Source organism: Coenobita brevimanus, chromosome 97 (genome assembly GCF_032717465.1).
Source record: "Coenobita brevimanus isolate Jiangsu-jjx chromosome 97, ASM3271746v2, whole genome shotgun sequence".
Classification (NCBI taxonomy): Eukaryota; Metazoa; Arthropoda; class Malacostraca; order Decapoda; family Coenobitidae; genus Coenobita; species Coenobita brevimanus.
In genome coordinates this window covers 29,345,433-29,364,638 of record NC_137050.1, presented here as the reverse complement: position 1 = coordinate 29,364,638, position 19,206 = coordinate 29,345,433, and the positions used below count along the sequence as shown (strand labels likewise).

General features: G+C 41.4%; 1 protein-coding gene across 2 annotated transcripts in view; it reads left to right on the top strand.

Moving 5' to 3' along the window:
- Positions 1-19,206, top strand: part of LOC145413701 (uncharacterized) — a 41,931-nt gene that overhangs the window by 11,658 nt on the left and 11,067 nt on the right. For both annotated transcript variants that reach the window (XM_080283357.1, XM_080283356.1), the window contains exons 3-4: positions 8,461-8,517; positions 18,012-18,189. In XM_080283357.1, the coding sequence (XP_080139483.1) occupies positions 8,461-8,517; positions 18,012-18,189 (235 nt within the window). The remainder of the gene's footprint in view (positions 1-8,460; positions 8,518-18,011; positions 18,190-19,206) is intronic.

Sequence of the window (19,206 nt, the reverse complement as noted above, 5' to 3'; positions counted from 1 at the left end):
TACCTGAGGGTAAAATGGTGTAATGCCTATAATGAATCCCAAAGACATTAGTGTTCTGAAATCCCCAAATCCAGCGAGACGGCAGCCCACACACACTGGCCTGGGACATTTGATTTATTTTTGTGTCTGCGAACCTCCGGGGACACTGAGCTTGATTCGTCACTGTGAAAGGCTGAGCTGTAATATGTCTCGAATTTACAGCATGCAGTAGTTGTGTTTGTGTGTGTGTGTGTGTGTGTTGTAACAATATAAAGTAGATAATGAAGTTTTCATTATATAAAAGTAAATTCAGATTTGTAAAAATAACTGAATCTCTCTCTCTCTCTCTCTCTCTCTCTCTCTCTCTCTCTCTCTCTCTCTCTCACCACATTTTCCGGTACCATGTCCAACAGTCTTCTTGGTAGCCCACGCCCCCTCACGCCCTCAATCTCTCTCACGTATATCCTCTTCACCATCCTCTTCATGTCCACGTTCTCTGATCTTGCCATCTAAGCATACTCTCTTCTACCCTTTTGATCAATAGACTTCCCAGCTTTGACGTTTTACAAGAATCTCAATATTTCTTCTCCTGTTTGATCTGCAAAGTCCATATACTCATACATTCCTCAACTGTCCCACTTCCACAGATCTCACTGAAAACTTTTCAAATTCGTGGTAGTATTCCACAATAATATATTAAATTTCCTTAGACGGGTTCTATAGTATCCTTACATTTCTTCAAAATGTATTTGCTTCCTTATATTTCGTTATAAGAAAAACCTTATTTAATAAAAAGAAAACCGAGGATAAAAATCTTGAAAGCTGTGGAGCAAAACTAAATTGTGTAAAGTCTGCTGAATAGCAGGAGTAAAACGTTTTATCGGCACCTGCTCACTCTCAAAATATAACTTTCATAATAAAAGCCATATCATGAAAAGATATTCAGTATATGCCTATTACTCTTGAGATTTTAACCCTTTAGCTGAAGGAGCATTCAAAGGAGTAAAGAGGAAAGCAAACAGCAACAGGACTAGTGACCCTCTCGAGGCTGTTTGTTATAGAGAAGACTGTGACTATTTGATCTAATTCTGTGAACTTAGGAAAAGGATAATAAAACAAGAAGCTCCCCCCCCCCCACCATCCACCAAACCCAGCAGGAAAATGTGAGAAGGAGCAGCAAAAAATGTGAGTTGCATGCAGTGACAGAATAAAAAATTATGAATAAAGGATGCAGGTATATTATGCCAGTATTATAGAATATGAGCAGGAAAGTGACAGAAGAGAACTGAGAATCACTGACTTAATTCAAAAGGCGTGAGTCCATTTATCATTACTGTCTACAGTGGAATACATAGGAACACGAAGGAAAGCAAACAGCAACATGTCTGTTGGCCCTTTTGAGACAGTTTGTTATAGGATACGCTATAACTACCCTGTTCTGAGTCAAAGACTGTATTAACTACACCTCACCGTGGGGAAGGATCCTCCTCCAACCCTGGTGAGGCGCTGTCTTCCATAAATGGACACCGGTTCCTTACACAGTGTACTAGTATTGTGCTTGTTTGACGACCCCTAAGACGCAGTTGCTTACTTGCAGTCGACGGGTCTGTGACTGATAACACCCCACGAGCCTATCCTGGTACCCTTCAAAAAATACCAGTTCCCCAGGTTAACCCTTTGGCTGCGGCAAGTTTCTTTGAGGTGAATATAATCGTCGGTCTTCAGCTGAGTGAAATACAATTTCTTTTAAATACTCTTTGCCAAACGTTCACTACGATAATTTGGATATCAGGAGCCATATGCAGAATTGTCTGACTTTAGCCGGAATAAAATATGCCGGAATAAAAAAATATACAGTTGATAATATTCATCCAAAGCAATACTCCTTGAATGTGGTGGCTTCCCCCCCCCCCCTATTTCCAGACAATTTTGTTAACTTTAGCAAAAACCATCTGTAGTGACAGGGTAGCAGTAGTCTCCATTAACCTCTTCACTAATTGATTTCTTTCCCTAAGCTGAATAAAATCGTCTAAGAGCAGCAAGAGTAAGTTTAATAAGACGTCATCGGCGAGCGGTGGTAAAAGAGAGAGAGAGAGCGCCAAAGGATTCGCCCACGAATGCTTATCGTCCGCCATCACAAAAAAATTGGATCATAACCCTCTGGCAGTCTGAGGCATATCATCGCAGCTTCGCCAAAATTGAAAAACAAAAAAACTTCGGATTTCGCTGTTTACTCCATGTTAAATATCAAGCTAGCATTAGAAGGTTGAAGTCGGGTATTATTCTGGTGAAGGCCATTGAGTATATCAGGACTTTGAAGAATTTGTAATAGGTACCCTTTAAATAGCCGTTCTCTTCATTAAGGGTATATAAAAAAAAAATAGTGAATAATGTCAAGCTAAAAGAAAACGTCAGATGGTATATTTCCTTGCAAAATCCTCTGGCAATCAGAGAAATATCATTGCAGCATCACCAAAATTAATAACAAACAATTCATATTGTCATAAAGACTTTGTATCATAAAGCAGCGACTTTGTATTTGCTTGTAGAGGCGTATATTTTAGACTTGTGGTCGAGCGGCTTTTATATCTTGTAGTAGTTTCCCCACCAGATGTCATGTAGTGACGGGAGAGGTAAAGAATAGTATGGGACTATTTTTATTTGTCTTGGAAATATTAAACAGGTATAATAGTATAAGTCCTGGGTAGCTACCTCCCTGTCTCGCTATCTCTCTCTCTCTTCCTGTTCTAAGGCTAATCTCCGTCTCGACCTCTCTCTAGGGTCGCTTGTCTCCTTCTAAACTCTCTTTCCTCACATCTCGTGTAGTAGGGTGTGTGTGTCACGTATCTTCCTCATGGCAACAGAACTTTCTCACGAGAGGACTGCTGACAGCTAACTGAATCATCTCCTTACTGGCCGCTGTCGTCAGCTTTCCCCCGTGTAAGCGTTTAGCGCTGCTCGCTTCTCGCAAACACAACACCTTCTCATCATTTGACTTCCTGCTTCTATCTGTCTCTCTATCTATCTATTTATCTATCTATCTAGTATGATTTGCAATTATAATATGGAGACCTACCACAATATATCCCAGGATACCATCCACAGAGATGGTTCAATTTGCACACTTGATCTATCTGTCTATTGCCAGATGCCTTAATCCCATAAGGGGTGGTCACAAACAAATCACCTCCATGTCGCCCTGTCCCCCGCCATTTCACTGCGCTCCCTCCAGCTCACACCCCCTCTCTCATATACCTCTCCACTTCGTCCCTCCATCTCATCCTCGGCCTCGCCCTCCCTCTTCCCCCCTCCACCTCACTCACATACGCTCTCCTCGTTAGTCTATCGCTCTCCATCCTCTCCACATGGCCAGACCACCTCAGTGTATTTCTCCTACCACTTTCTACCACATCCACACCACAGTGCCTCTTCACTTCCTCATTTGTCAGTCCGTCTCTCCATGCAACTCCATATGCTCCTCTCAAATAACTCATTTCCACTGCTCTCACTCTTGACTTGTGTCTTTCCAACAAGGTCCAAGCTTCTCTTTTATACATTAGAGTTGGTATCACAATACTGTCATGCAGCGACTTCTTTATCTCTGTGCTTACTTCCCTATTTCTTATTACTGCATTCAAAGAACCAGCAACCTTTCTTCCCTGTTGTACCCTTTCAAGCACGTCATCCTCCAAACTTCCATCCGTACACATCACTTTACCCAGGTGCTTAAATGCACTCACATTTTCCATTTCCCCATCATCCAACCTCGCTGTACATTCAGTGACTTCATTTCTCTCGAAGATCGTAACTTTATTCTTCCCTACATTCACCCTTAGATTCCATTTCTTACACACACTCCTCCAAACTCTTTCACCAACCTTCGTCTTCACATAACAATACAGTATCATCCGCAAACAGCAATACAAGAAATTTCCATACGCTTCCCTCTCTCATTAGGGCTGCATCAACATCCACTACCCTACCTTGTATTTCTTTTACAACCCCATCCATATACAGATTGAACATCTATGGAGACATGACATCCCTATTTCAATCCAACATCCACAGAGAAAAATTTATTGTGTTCATTATCCACATGCACTGCAGCCTTTGCACCCTCATACGGTACGTACTCTTCATGGCATTCAGCAATTATCCATTTACTCCATATATTTTTAATATTTTCCACATTCCTTGTCTAGCCACTCTGTCATATGCTTTCTCCAAATCCATGAAGGCTCCCCTTCGTTATGAACTTTTCCACTAAAGACCTAAGGATGAATATCTGATCTGCACAGCCTCTTCCCTTCCTACAGCCTCCCTGTTGTTCTCTAATTCCTGTTATTTCCCTAACTCTGTTAATAAGTATATTACCACAATTATACTTTTCCAAATACTCTTAGAAGACAAATTCCCCTATGATTACCACACACTTCTTTTTCCTCTTTTCCTTTGTACAGGGAAATGATTTTTACCTGACTTCCAATCCTTTGGGACTCTCTCTACCGTCCTCCCACGCCAGTCTGCACATCTTCCATATCCATTCTATTACAGTCTCTCTCCCATGCATCATCATTTCACCACACACTCACTCAATTCTGGGGCTTTCCCAATTTTGACTTTCTTCATTGCTTCCACGACTTCCATCCTGCTGATCTCTTCCTCCCTTCTCACATCCCTTCTTCTGCCAGCCACATATACTCGCATTACTTTCATTCTTTATATATAACAGTTCCATAAAGTGTTTTCTCCATCTGCTCACTTTTTCTCCCTTCATCACCAACAGTCTTACATTTTTGTCTTGCACTCCCCTGCTAACTTCTTAAACGCTCTTGAATGCCCTGTCTAACTCTCTCAGAACATTTTTTTACATTCCCTCCACTTTTCACTCATATTTCTTCCAAATTCCTCATCCACTCTCTTCATACTCTCTCATACTAATCTTTTAACCTCACTCTTCCCCTCTACATATAACTCTCTCTTCCATTTCTCGACTTCCTCCATGCCTCTGCATCCCATCCGCTCACTCTTCACTTTCTTCTTTTGCGCCACAGCTTGTCTCACATGTTCATTCTACCATGCTGTTCCTTGCGCCCTCTTTCGTCTTCACCCCACACACGACCTCACATTCTGCACAGATTTCTTCTGTGAATATCTTGCACATAACTTGCACACACCTTCCACCTCCCCCATCTGCTCCAAATCATACTTATGCAATCGCTCCTCCACTTCTCTCTTATATTCTGCCTTTTTTCCATCCTCTTGCAACCTTTCTACACTCCTTCTATGGACTACCTCCTACTGTCCTTCCCTCCCTCTGTTCCTCCATTGCACTCGAGCCTTGACTTTCACCACCACCACTCCGCCAACTCCTGTATGCTCTTGCATACATTACTTATCTTCTCATTCTCTCATCCACACACACATAATCGATCATTGCCTTCCGTCCATCCAGATGACTCAACACTACATAGTTCATTCACATTCAGACACCCATTTACAAAGTCTAATATCGCTACCTCTCAACTCAGTACAGCCGTTCCCATAAATCAAGACCTATCTACGATCAGTGAATGGGGACAAAACAACCTTGTCTCTTTTAATGCTAGTAAAACAAAATATATACAATTTACGAATAGACAGATATTGCCAGATTCGTACATTACCTTCAGTGCCACTAATATACCCATCTCCAAAAGTATTGAAATTCTTGGCGTCTCACTTAACAATGCCCTCAGCTGGACCTTTCATGTTAGATCACATGCTAAAACCGCCTCAAAGAAACTTGGATTATTGTACAGAGTCCGTAACTTCTTCGCTGATGAGCAGTTAGCTATAGTTTATAAGAGTCATGTGCGCTATCAGCTTGAATATTGCTCACCCTTGTGGAATGGATGTGGAGAGGTTGCATTAAAACAACTAGATAAAATTCAGAACAAAGCTGTTAGAATTATTAACAACCCTGCCATTACAAATAAACTACCTCCCCTGCAAGTTTGAAGGAATGTTGCCTCCCTTGCATTATTTTACAGATATTTTTTTGGCAAATGCTCAGACGAAGTTGCGTCCATGGTGCCACCTCTCCATGCCTTCCCTCGTGCTACTCGGGCATCTGGTAGCGCTCATGAATGGAATGTCACTCAGCCATATTGCAGAACTTCTGCCTATCGGAATTCTTTCATTCCCCGAACTGCATCTCTCTGGAACTCGCTTCCCCAGAGTTGTTTTCCTCCAAATTTCAATCCACAGCTGTTCAAGTCTAACTGTTACAGATATTTTTTTAACAGAGGACACCAGTAATCTGGTGTATGGATTATTATTTTTTTTTTTCATTTGTTTTTCCTCCCTCCGTTCTGTAAAAAAAAAAAAAAAAAAGTTCACCACCCACCCGTGTCAGTACTCGCCACGTATACCTGTGGATCACTTTGTGCCTAAAGAGGGTATTGGCTGTCACCAACCCCCTCCCCGCACAAATGTTCGCTAGAGTACTGCCATTCTTATCCACTTCAGGCACACCCCACTCACCAACTACTCCCTCCACCTTCACATTCCCTACTTTTCCATTCATATCTTCAATCGAGAACACTCTCCTTCCTCTCAGACCTTTCCATCTCCGCTTCCACATTTGCCCAGAATTCTTCTTTCTCTCTGTTTGCACGATCTTGCGTTGGCACATACACAAACACAATCGCCCACGTTTGTATTCAACATTTCAGTCATACCCACACAATCCTTGAACCAACTGATCCATACTTTCTTATATTTTCCTTCCATCTCTTGCATACAACAGTACATGCACCCTCCTTTGCCGTCGCATTTTCACCTTCTCCCTCACATATACCACATCAATACTCCCACTCACTCACATTTTGCCGCCTCATTTAGGCTCAGTTAGTCCACATATGTCCACTTTTGCATCCTTAAGCACATGGGCAATCTCTCTCTCTTTCACCTCATCATTCGCACCCCTTACATTCCATGTTGCAATCCGTACCATGTCCTTTGTCCTGTCCTTGGTCGTCACCTGTTTGTCTGTCCGGGGCCGAGGCTTTTCGTTTATAATTTTTGTTAGTTGTTTTCCGGGACGGGGCACTAACCCTCCGCCAACCCACTTGTTGACACGTAGGGAACACGTGTTCGTTGGTTACAAGGTTACCACCCAGTGAATTAAATGATGTCCTGGTTTACAGGAAATCACTTATCCTTTCGATATTTTGGGAACAGCCAGAAACACGCGCACTGACACACCCCAGACGCGGCGATTACACTATGATCTCGCTAAGTGGGCATGAAAAGAAAAAAGGAAAAAATTTGGCTAGTTCTTTGAAACAATCGGACATCATGAATTTGAAATATAAGATACGTTTCCTGCCTTTCACAGTATCTTTACTTTCACACACTTTTTTTCCCCTTAGCTCCTTTTCAGGTGTGAGATTCCAAGAGCACCTGCAATAATCTCCCTAGAAGAAAAAATCGGACCGCCTTTGAGATGTCCACTGTCTTTGTTGTTTTGGTTTACGACAGCCGTGAGACGAAGACAAAATGCTTGTGTGATTATACAGGCGACGCTGAACTGAGGAGAAATAAATATCAGTGATGGAGAATGAAAGACGACGGGAGTAGAGTGCATATTTTGTTTGTCTCTCTCTCTCTCTCTCTCTCTCTCTCTCTCTCTCTCTCTCTCATGCAGTATCATGTGTGGAAACGTTTTCAGATAGCCTTTATTGCCTAAGAATAGAACCCAAGCTCATTAATGGATGGTTCTGCCCTGTCCTTATTGAACCACCTTGAGAACCTCGTACCTGGATGTTGCTGTGGTTACCTGCATCAACACACTCAGGCTTCTATGACATCCCTTTGACGTTGCCTGGAATGGAGTACTTGAGTTGCCCCGACCATGTGGGGAGTGATGTTGGAATTATTAATACTCTCAGACTCCTATTATCACCCACGTACGTAAAATTGATTGAAGATAACTGCAGTAGAGGCCTAGAGTTGCCCCGAGCATGAGAGGGTGAAAAGCAGGTCTTCACGCTGGTCGTTCACCGGGAGACAGGAGAGAATTTATCGCCTTCATTGCCATAACGTCTTATTCATTTTATTCATTCTATTCATGCCGCCACCAGACGATTTTATTAACCCAGGAGAACCTTTTATTACTGAGGGGATTAGTGAAAGCCATAACTAACTCCCTCCGTTTGAATAGTGTCTTCTGAGCTCAGTAAAATAGCTGAGCGGTGGCAGAGATGAAGTAAAAGGTGTTATTATATTGCTGGAATTAATGTCTTCGTCGTGGTTGGTGGTCCAGTGGTAGAGGCCTGGAATGGGTTTATTGTGACTCATATTCTGATCTGCAGGAAGAGCAACAAACACGAAAAGGTTGTGCACACCCACATCTTTCATCTTCCTCCCATCTTCCTTCAGAAACATAAAACAGCCCATGGTAATTTCCCTTTTATAACTAATACACTGTCTTTGCAGAAAAGACAAGGCATGGAAAAATTCAACACTCTCCTAGTCTTTACTGCAGAAATAAATGTGAGTCACGCGAGGGAATCGATCGTAAATATTTTTGAGAATTCTCGCACCTCTGTTTTGTCACCTGAATGATTTATGTTAAGTTTGTTGGGTGGTGGTATATCAGTGCGAGGCTTGTGTGGACGGCATATTTCATCACTTGTATCTCATATTTTGTTCAGCTTAGGCTAGACTTTTTAAACTGGAGGCACTGAATCCAGCCTTCATTAAGTCATTCCCTACCAGAGGACTTGCCTAATCTGAATTCACATGCCTGGAAATAACAAGAAAAAAGTTAATGTGTTAAAGTCGTTCTCGTAGTGAATGGGTTAATTCTCATCGTAGTCAGAGGGTGATGGTCCGGTGGGAGAGGCCAGGAGTTCTCCAGTTAACAGCAAGAATAAAAAAGAAATGATGGTGTGAAGAGGCTAAGTTGCAGGATAATAGACCAGGTGTTTATTGCCGAACAGCACCGGTAGGATCCCTTTATAAATGTTTTGGGCTTTATATACACAAGCAGATGTGTAGACTTATTGATATGTATTAACTGAGCACTTTTTCTTTCTCTTTTAAGACTTTTACTTATGGATGATCAGAGGTGGGCTTAGTGCAGTTAGCCAGGGAACTCTTCTATATATGTTAATGTATTTTGATCCTGCGATATGATCCGGAATTTATTTCATCATTTTGTAGCTCCGACCTACAGTAAAGTAGGCTACAACGTTCCCGGGTAAACTGCAGTCAGATACATCTAGGTGTTCCATATAAATTGTGTTGAAATAAAAGCAAATTCTACTTAATACACTGCAGTTTAATACACCCAAGCGACCCCTGATGAATGTCAGAATATACAGCCCAAGTGTTCCTCAGTAAATTGTATTCTGATGTATCAGACCTTTTCCTGATGAACTGCAGTTAAATCAAATCAAGCTCCTTTTGATAAACAGCAGCAAATACATCCAGCCAATCCCTGGTAGGAACTGTATTCAGATATATGCAGTTGTTCCCTCATGGTTTGCAGTGAAATTTAATCAAAGCGCTCCCTAATAAATTGTTATAAAATACATCTAACTGGTCGCTGATAAACTGCAGGAAAAGCAAACGCGTCTTGTTAAAAGCCACTCAAATACATGCAAGTGTTGCCAAATAGATTTCTGTAAAATAGATCCAAGGCTTGTCACAAGCTGCCATAAATTAAAATCAAAGGTTCCATGGTAAAGTGCAGTGGAATGCACGCAAATGTATCCCAATAAATTTCGTTAAAATACATCTAAGGACTGTGTGATAAACTACAATAAAGTAAAATCAAACGCAGCTTTATTAATGGCTGTCAAATACATCGCACCTCTCCTTCGTGAACAAACATAAATTACAATCCATGTGCTCATTAATAAATTGGTGTCAGATACATCCAGGCAGTTCCTAATAAATTGCAGTCATGTATAATCAACTGTTCCTTGATATATTACCTTAAAAATAATATTAAACGCACCTTTGATACATGCCAGCCCAATACATCCCGGCACAACACGAGGAATGGCCATAAAGTACAATTCAAGCGCTCCAAGTAAATTTTCTCCCGCGCTGAGGCTTCATTGTATTAGTACAGAAGCATATTTTTTACTCTATATTTTCTCCAGTCTCTGCTTCACACTAGTCCTCTGTTCTGGTGTCCACTAACTCGTGCAGTATCAAGTAGAGGGGATTTATCTTGGCTTCAGAGAGAGAGAGAGATTGGATGAATGGGAGTTTGAAGAGAAAATGGGATTGGGCAAGGAAGAACAGAGGTAGAAAGAAAAGGAAAGATGGTATGAGAGAGAGAGAGAGTAGGCACAGGGCGTGGCAGCATCAGCAGTCGTGGCATTTCATAGAGGAAGTGTTTGTTTGGAGTCGGAGTTAGTCACTGTTTAACTGCGGTTTAAACACATCCATAAATATTCTTTTTATCAGAAGTCATCAGTCAAACGGGCACAGTGGCATATTATCCCCCGCGTGTACACCAACGCCTTGCACGCTCACACTCACATGCACACGCACACTTTGCACACGAGAAAAAGGCGGGCTCCCTCGTAAGGCTCACTCGCTAGACGCTTTGAGTCTCGCCGCTCTGTTTACTCTCCACGCCAATAATACGACGTCTGGCCTCTCACCTTACACACGCACCGCCAGCATCACCATCACCATCCCTCATTACCATCAGCCTTTTATTACAACGAGGTGTCTTCACTGCCGATATTCAGTATTATTGTCTTTGTCGTCTGTTGTCCAGTGCGCTTCGTGAACATATTTATCGTTATTTGGTATCCTTGCCGTCCATCTTTTTTTTTTTTGTGGGGGTGGGGTATTCAGTATTATCGTGTTCGTCTTCCGTAAACCAGAGTCCTTTAATAAAAGGTGGCTTTATTGTTTTTCGGTGTCGTAAGCTTTCCTCCTGTCCTGCCTATCAGTATTCATTTGTATTCATCTACAGCGATTATACAATGGTGCTCTTTGTCTTAGTTTGTCACCTCACGAGACACTTGCAATAATTCTGCTGATTAATTTTCTTCCTTCTTCGTGCCAGCTTGTACTAAACATGAGGAAATTTATCATCGTCTAGATCAATATCCTACCAGACAAACACTGAACCAGTGATTCTCAACATTTCTTGGGTCATTCCTCTTTTTAAACAGACCTGTAAACAATTCCACTTTCCCTTTAAACAGTGAGATATATTACTTGTTTCAGACTTTTTTTTTTTTCTGATGTAAAGCATATATAAATCTCATGGAATTATGTCCTTTAGTTTGGGAACCCTTCTTTTATACCCTAACATCTATATTCATGACCTGATGTCTCCTTCACACGGGCCCGGGTCTGTGGAGTGCTGTGTGGGGTAATTGGGTGTGACTGGTGTGGTGTTGTGTGGCGGGTGAGTGAGTGACAGAGTGACGGCGTCCACCACCACTCTCTCTCGCCAGCGTTTATTATATTAGGTCCTCTTCCTGCTTTTACCGCATCACTGCCCCTCACACATTCGCAAGCAGACACGCAATTAGGGCGCTTTATTGGTCGCTTTGCTTGGTTTGCCTGTTTGTTTTTGTGTTAGCTCATTCCTTGTCCTCATGCCACGAGTGTAAACATTTGATGACTGATTTACGGGTTGTCCATTACGAGCTGGCGTGTGCCATTTCTGTCCAGTGACCTAGTGCAGTGGGTCTCAGTCTTTTTCACTCTCAAAATCCTCATGACCTCCATCATTCTTCCCCAGACTTCCATAACTGATGATGAAAAATAAACTGTTCCGGGACATATCAGTTCAGCGGCTCAGTTAAACGTTTGTCACACAAACAGGAACCAGATTCATGAAACTTGAGCTCATCGGTTAAACGTGAATACTGTCACCATAGCATGTCGCCATCATCATCATCATAATCATCATCGTCACCCTGATCTATTTTTCCCACCTAAGGACAGGATGAGGTAGGGTCCGGAAAGCAAGAAAGAGAAAGCACGATAAAGATAGAACTATCAACAGCATGTCCATTGACAGGACCAGACACGCATTTACTTATCTTTCATTCTCCTAGAATCCGGGGTCTACCTCAGTGTCCTAACCATCTGCACTTCTTTTTAGTTTCTTTATCGAAGCGCGTGGTATGTAAATAAAAATATTGTTTTGGAATTACAATATTAATAAAATGACAAGAAAATGTCCTGCCAAGTCAGAATAAGTAATAAAATTTATACTTATTTTGAACCCTTGATGTAGTGCTGCCTACTCTTCCTTCACCTTTATCATTCTTTTAATGTGACTCCCCTCCCCTCTTCCTATTTATCCCATCTTTCCGGTCACTTTTTATTGCTCTTCTTTCCATTTCAGATAACATTACATTGAGTGACAAGCCTTATAGTTTTCTGTAAGCCAGGAAACTATTTACAACGCTGGGTGATAACCATATAACCAGCCCATACAACCAACCCTACGTGTCAACAAGTGGGTTGGCGGAGGGTTAGTGTCCCTCCCCGAAAAACAACTAACTCAAAAACAAATGGCAACCCCTTACAGGATTATGGCGTCTGGCTAGAGATAGATAGACAGATAGATTCTTAGTATTCTGAAGTATATACGGCTTACAGTAGATCTCCGTGGCCCCCTTACAATCTTGTAGTGGCCCCATTTGAGGCCATGACCCATAGTTTGCGAACCGCTGTCTTATTGAGGATGTAAATGTTTGGACAGTGTAAGTATCTTTTAGTTTATATCATTATTGACTCCCGGTGATCTGGTGGGTTAGGGCGCTCTAATCCGATGTAGCCGTTAGGGTATATCCGAGGAATGGTTGGATTTATTGCACTTGCCTTAAATATCTGAACTGAGAAGCTCAACCTAGGACCTCTGTGCTCCTGATGGGAAAATAAAGGATTGAATGAATGGATGACGTACCAATGATTGAGCCGTGACGAGATGGGTGACGTAATATCCAGGCAAAACTAAAGTTACATAACAATCGTAGGTGCCTGTGATGTATCACACACACACACACACACACACACACACACACACACACACACACACACGTAATTTAAAAAAAAATGCGATCACAACGTAAAATTTAGTAGAATACCTTTGCATATAATAAAATTAGCGGCAGGTACTATTCTTGAATATCTTCTCGGAGGTGATGCTGTGGTACTGACAGTATATGACAGCAGCAGCTACCGATTGGTGTTGAATGTGCTCTGTTAGTTCTAGAATATATATATATATATATATATATATATATATATATATATATATATATATATATATATATATATATATATATATATATTGCCAGACGCCATGTATCCCAAACGGGGTGGCCAAGGGCTTAGAGTTTTTTGTTTTACAGGGAGGGGCACTAATCCTCCACCAACCCCACTTGACACACACACACACACACACACACACACACACACACACACTCACACACACACATATATATATATATATATATATATATATATATATATATATATATATATATATATATATATATATATATATATATATATATATGTATATATATATATATATATATATATATATTTTAATCTCGATTGACGTATCCGACTTGACACTGCTAGCAGTCCCGTTGGCTACATTCTAACCCAGAAGTACTGTCGCCAGTACCATAAATTGCAGCATTTGTTACTACTCTTCAGAACAGTCTTTTACATTAATGTATTAAATCAGTGCTTTCCAAACTTTTGGCCAACTGTTAAGTAATTAATTCCATAGTACTGGTGCATGAAAACTGAAAATTGGCATAAAATTATTATTTTACTAAAAAAATCTTAAGGAACAAAAACTTATCATTAACTGCTTTGGCGGACACCAGGCGTGCTGTGGTTGAACCAGTGTCGCTTACTGTAAAGTATGTTTGCACCCAGTCGGCTTGCGTGGGCCAATTACACTTGGTTCACAGACTACACACACATCCAGTGACACTACAACACTACAATCACACTTACAAGCACTTTTCACCCTACGTATAGTCTCTACCAAACAGCATAAGTCACTTGGTAGAGATACATTGGCTGTATCGTCTCTACTTCGGTCTGGATATGCAGGTCCTGCAGTGGATACTCAAACGGCTGATGATGAATGAAACCGGAGCTCAGGACATATTTACATACAACGGTCTTCCTCAGACACAAACAGGTGTGTCTTCAGTATATCACAGTGACAGGGCATACAACGTTCAGTAATTATCATACTTCAAGTATAATACATTTCATTCTAATAAATATAGCGATGTGGTTGATACTGCTGTTACTTCTCAGGCTCAAAATGGTGAAACTGTAAGGCGGAGGAACTGGTGTTATGTGATATATTCCGCTTGATATTCCATTAGTTAAACTAAAATATTCAACATTAAAAGTGCACCGATAGCTTTTCACACAGCCTTGCACCGTCCTTCTCACTACCACTGGCAGCCACCTCAGCCTCCCAGTTTGGAAACCACTGTATTCGATGGATTAAATATAAAATAATGCGTGATAAATATAGAACACACATTACTTATATATATATATATATATATATATATATATATATATATATATATATATATATCTATATATATATATCTATCTATATCTCTCTATCTATCTATCATGTATATATATATATATATATATATATATATATATATATCTCTATCTATCATGTATATATATATATATATATATATATATATATATATATATATATATATATATATATATGCAGAGACTTCACTTCACCGTGAAGATATATATGCAAACTAACCACAGGAGAAATGAAAGGAGCGACAGTGAGTACTTCCGTATATTACATCAGACATCACTCTGAAGATGTAATAGACGAAAGTACTCACTGTCGCTCCTTTCATTTCTTCTGTGGTTAGTTTGCATATATATATATATATATATATATATATATATATATATATATATATATATATATATATATATATTTTTAAAGTGAGGATCACAGTTGTGGCAATAATATAATGTGTCTAGTATAGTATTTTGTCGTCACACACAAAACTACCCTTCACACAACAAATGAAGGTCTCCGCTAGCATAGGAGACTTCATAACACCTCTCTCTCAGCGATTTATTTTGCCCTTTACACCTTAATACCCTCTTGTACCCTACTGATACAAACTATGTCGATATTAAGAGAGTGTGAATTATAGACAAGAGAATATAAAAAGGCTGTATCCAGATTAAATAGCTTAGAAAGAATTGTTAAGTACCAACGATAATACGGCCTAGGGTAAGGAATGTTTTGGAGATGCGGATAAGACAAGCAAGCATTTGATGGAGATGGTTGGTGTGGGCGCAGGGTGGGTGGGCGTGAGGACGGAAGCTGGGTGGAGGCGGCGGCGCCCCAGCACAAACAAACACCACCACCAAACACCAAACACGGCCCGGGTCATCACATACCACCTAAGGGGAGGCTTAGCTGGGGGTGGGTGGGGGGATGTGGGGTTTGAGGTACTGCTGCTACCCAACCCACCACACTCTTACACACCCCAGCAACACGCAACACACATATCCTACACACACACACACACACACACACACACACACACACACACACACACACACACACACACACACACACACACACACACACACACACACACACACACACACACACACACACACACACACACACACACACACACACACACACACACACACACACACACACACACACACACACACACACACACACACACACACACACACACACACACACACACACACACACACACACACACACACACACACACACACACACACACACACACACACACACACACACACACACACACACACACACACACACACACACACACACACACACACACACACACACACACACACACACACACACACACACACACACACACACACACACACACACACACACACACACACACACACACACACACACACACACACACACACACACACACACACACACACACACACACACACACACACACACACACACACACACACACACACACACACACACAGTACCTTCTAGCATCTCTTAATAGCACTCTAAATCTTCGTTGAAAATTCATAGAGCATTTGTTGACGACTAAAATTCACTAGGGGAAGGGCGATGCTTTCTGTTGGGGTAAGTCTAGGTGCCCCAGTCTGAGCTTGAGGTCGTTAGGATGAGAAGAGATAACGTTATTTTTTACTGGTATGGAGAAAGCTTCCGATAGAGTACCTATAGAGAGAGACGTTGAATAAACTAAGGCGTGTATTGTCAGCGTAGTTATGTTAGTGTATGAGGTGTAAATACCCAAGTGTAATTGAAAGGTGGCCTCAATAATAAATCAACAGTTAATTTTGGAGTGCTCTAGGGTTCTGTTCTGAGCTCTCTGTTGTTTATTACGGTTCACGAGGCATTGTTGAATGGCTTGAGAGCAGCTCTGTCTTGGGAGTCGTACCGTATGCTGATGACTTAGTCCAGGTAATTAGACGGAGGCCATGGACCGATTAATGAGACGAAGAGATGAAATGGAGTGGAAGGAAGGGAGTGAAATGTGAATAAAGCGAAAGTGATGTTCCTTCCAATAAATGAGGTCACCGCGGCGGAGGAAGGTGTGGGGCCGTACACTGTGTGCCATTTAGATGTTGAGTGTAGTTCAGTTTTAATCGTATGCACTGTTTGTGGTAAATGGGTTTGGAAGAGGTACAGCGGTTTTAGAAGTTGATTGCAGGATGTAGTCGACTTTGAATGTGGTAAATGGCAATGCACGAGGTACAGAGATGTTAGAAGTTGGTTGCAAGATGTCGACTTTGAATCTGCTAAGTGTATGGCTGAATGTGGGTAAAAAACTAGACGTGATGGGATTGACTTTGTGGATATTTTTTCTTTTGGATATGTAGAATTTGAGGATATGGAGATGAGGATGGCTAGATGGATGTGTAGTGCTTCCCTGAACGACAGATGGTGCAAAGGCCAGTTATGATTTAGCAGCAAAGAGGTCAGCAAACATCGAATTCACTGATGATATGTTGTGTATGGGGTTGAGGTGTTTAAGAGATGTGGAGAGGCTGCAAGAGGAAAACTGGGAGGTATGGAAGTGTGAATGAGGAGAAAGGAAACACATGCTCGCTGCTATCCTCTTCAGCATGGTGACACCCAAAAGAATAAAACAAACCCATTCACCCAGTCACTATCTTAATTGTTTCATACACTGGTCCTTTTCCCATACCAAAGCAGTCTTGAGACATCTTCCACAGCCGGGTCTAAGGATTCTAAGGTTCGCCCCAGTCACTTCACTTCTCGCTTGTAATACGTCACTGGCAGCGTCATCTCTCATATATCTCTTCATCCATATACGCTCCTCACAGCCCTGGCTGCGGAGGCCTCCGTAATCCTTCCACCTCCTCCCTTGATTATATACGTTTGTGTGTGTGTGTGTGTGTGTGTGTGTGTGTGTGTGTGTGTGTGTGTGTGTGTGTGTGTGTGTGTGTGTGTAAATCAGAAACATAACCTACGGGACATATTCTCCAGGTTTCGTTGTCAACAGCCAAAGATCTTCACACCAGTTTCATCACACTAAATAACTTTAAGTAAACATTGCTTCCCATTTATCAGTATTCAAGTGGGCTGTGTGGTAATTTATATTACACAATATGAAACTAAGTATGCACGGTTAAGGTTGTATAATCAGTATAAATCTGTGAGTATATACTGATGTATTCAGTGCTTTGATGATTGATTTTGTTCTGCATCAACACATCTGATGAGTGAAAAAGTGCACAGTAAAGACCATATAAGATGCGGATTAGTTTTCTTAGGACTTTTTTTTTTTTTTTTTTTTTTTTTTTTTTTTTTTAAATCCTACATCGTCTACATTCGTATTTTACTCGTGTCAGAATTGCACCAGTAATAATATATTTTGGTGATGACTCAACTCTGAAATCATGTCTTTTTAAGGAGACTTATTCCAATTCCATGTTGTTGTCAGGGTACGACTGGACGATGCTGCCCATGACCCAGAAGTCGTCCCTGAAGCACCGCGCCCACATCAAGCGACCCATGAACGCCTTTATGGTGTGGGCTCAGGCGGCAAGACGTAAGCTGGCAGACCAATACCCGCAGCTACACAACGCAGAACTCTCAAAAACACTCGGCAAGGTCTGGAGGTGGGTGGTATCGCTTCTGGTGGTGGTGGTAGTGGTGTGGTAGTGAAGGGTGGTCATAGTGGTGTAGGTGGTAGATGGTCGGGATGTGGTAGGGTAGTGCTTGTAGTGATTTGGCAGAGGAATATGACTGTAGTGGTTGTGGTGATGTGGTAGAGGGTGATTGGTGGCAGCAGTGTGGAAGGGAATGGTGCTGGTGTGGTAGAAAGTAGTCTATGATGATGATGGTATGAATAGAGGGAGGCTGGACAAAAAGAGAGATGTGGTGTAACAAAGGATGGTGTTTACTGTAGTGTGGTAGAGGGTGATGGTTCTGGTGCGGAAGAAGGGGATGGTAATGGTATGGCAAGGAGTAGTGGTATGGTATGGTGTAGTGGTAGTAGGATATGGGTGCGGTAGAGGATGGTGGTGGCTGTGGTAGACTGGTAGTGGTGGCTGTTTTAATGTGGGATAGTAGGTGTGGTAGAAAGCGTGGATGTGAGTGTTATTTTCTTTTTACACAAACTTGGCCTAAAACTGCCTTCTTTTCGTATTGAATGTTAAGTTCTAGCAGATGAACACTAACATACGGTGTTAGTCATGAAAAAAAGTGCTATAAAAAGGATATAAAGCCGTAGTATTGCTCTTTTCTGCCAATGAGCTACGTGAAATGAGCTGCAAAAGAAGAAATTTAGGCTAAACCTAATTGAGAGAATTGTTGTGGAAGTTGTGTATGTTGAGGAGGGAAATGGTGGTGGGAAGATCGGCGGATTTGAAGTTCGAGAAGGAACCCGAATGCAAGAGTGAGTGCACTGTAAATGGTTGGAAGTAGTTTGAGGTGTTAGTGGTGTATGATATGATGATGGTTGTAAGTGTGGTGGTGGATAGTGATGGAGGGTATAGACAAGGAGACTGATTATAATTATGGAAGTTGATAGTACTAGAAGTGGGTGGGTATGGCAGGTAGATGAAAATGTGGAAATGAGTAGTTTATGTTTTTTTTTTTTCTAATTATGGTATAATTTATGTCGTGTATATTGC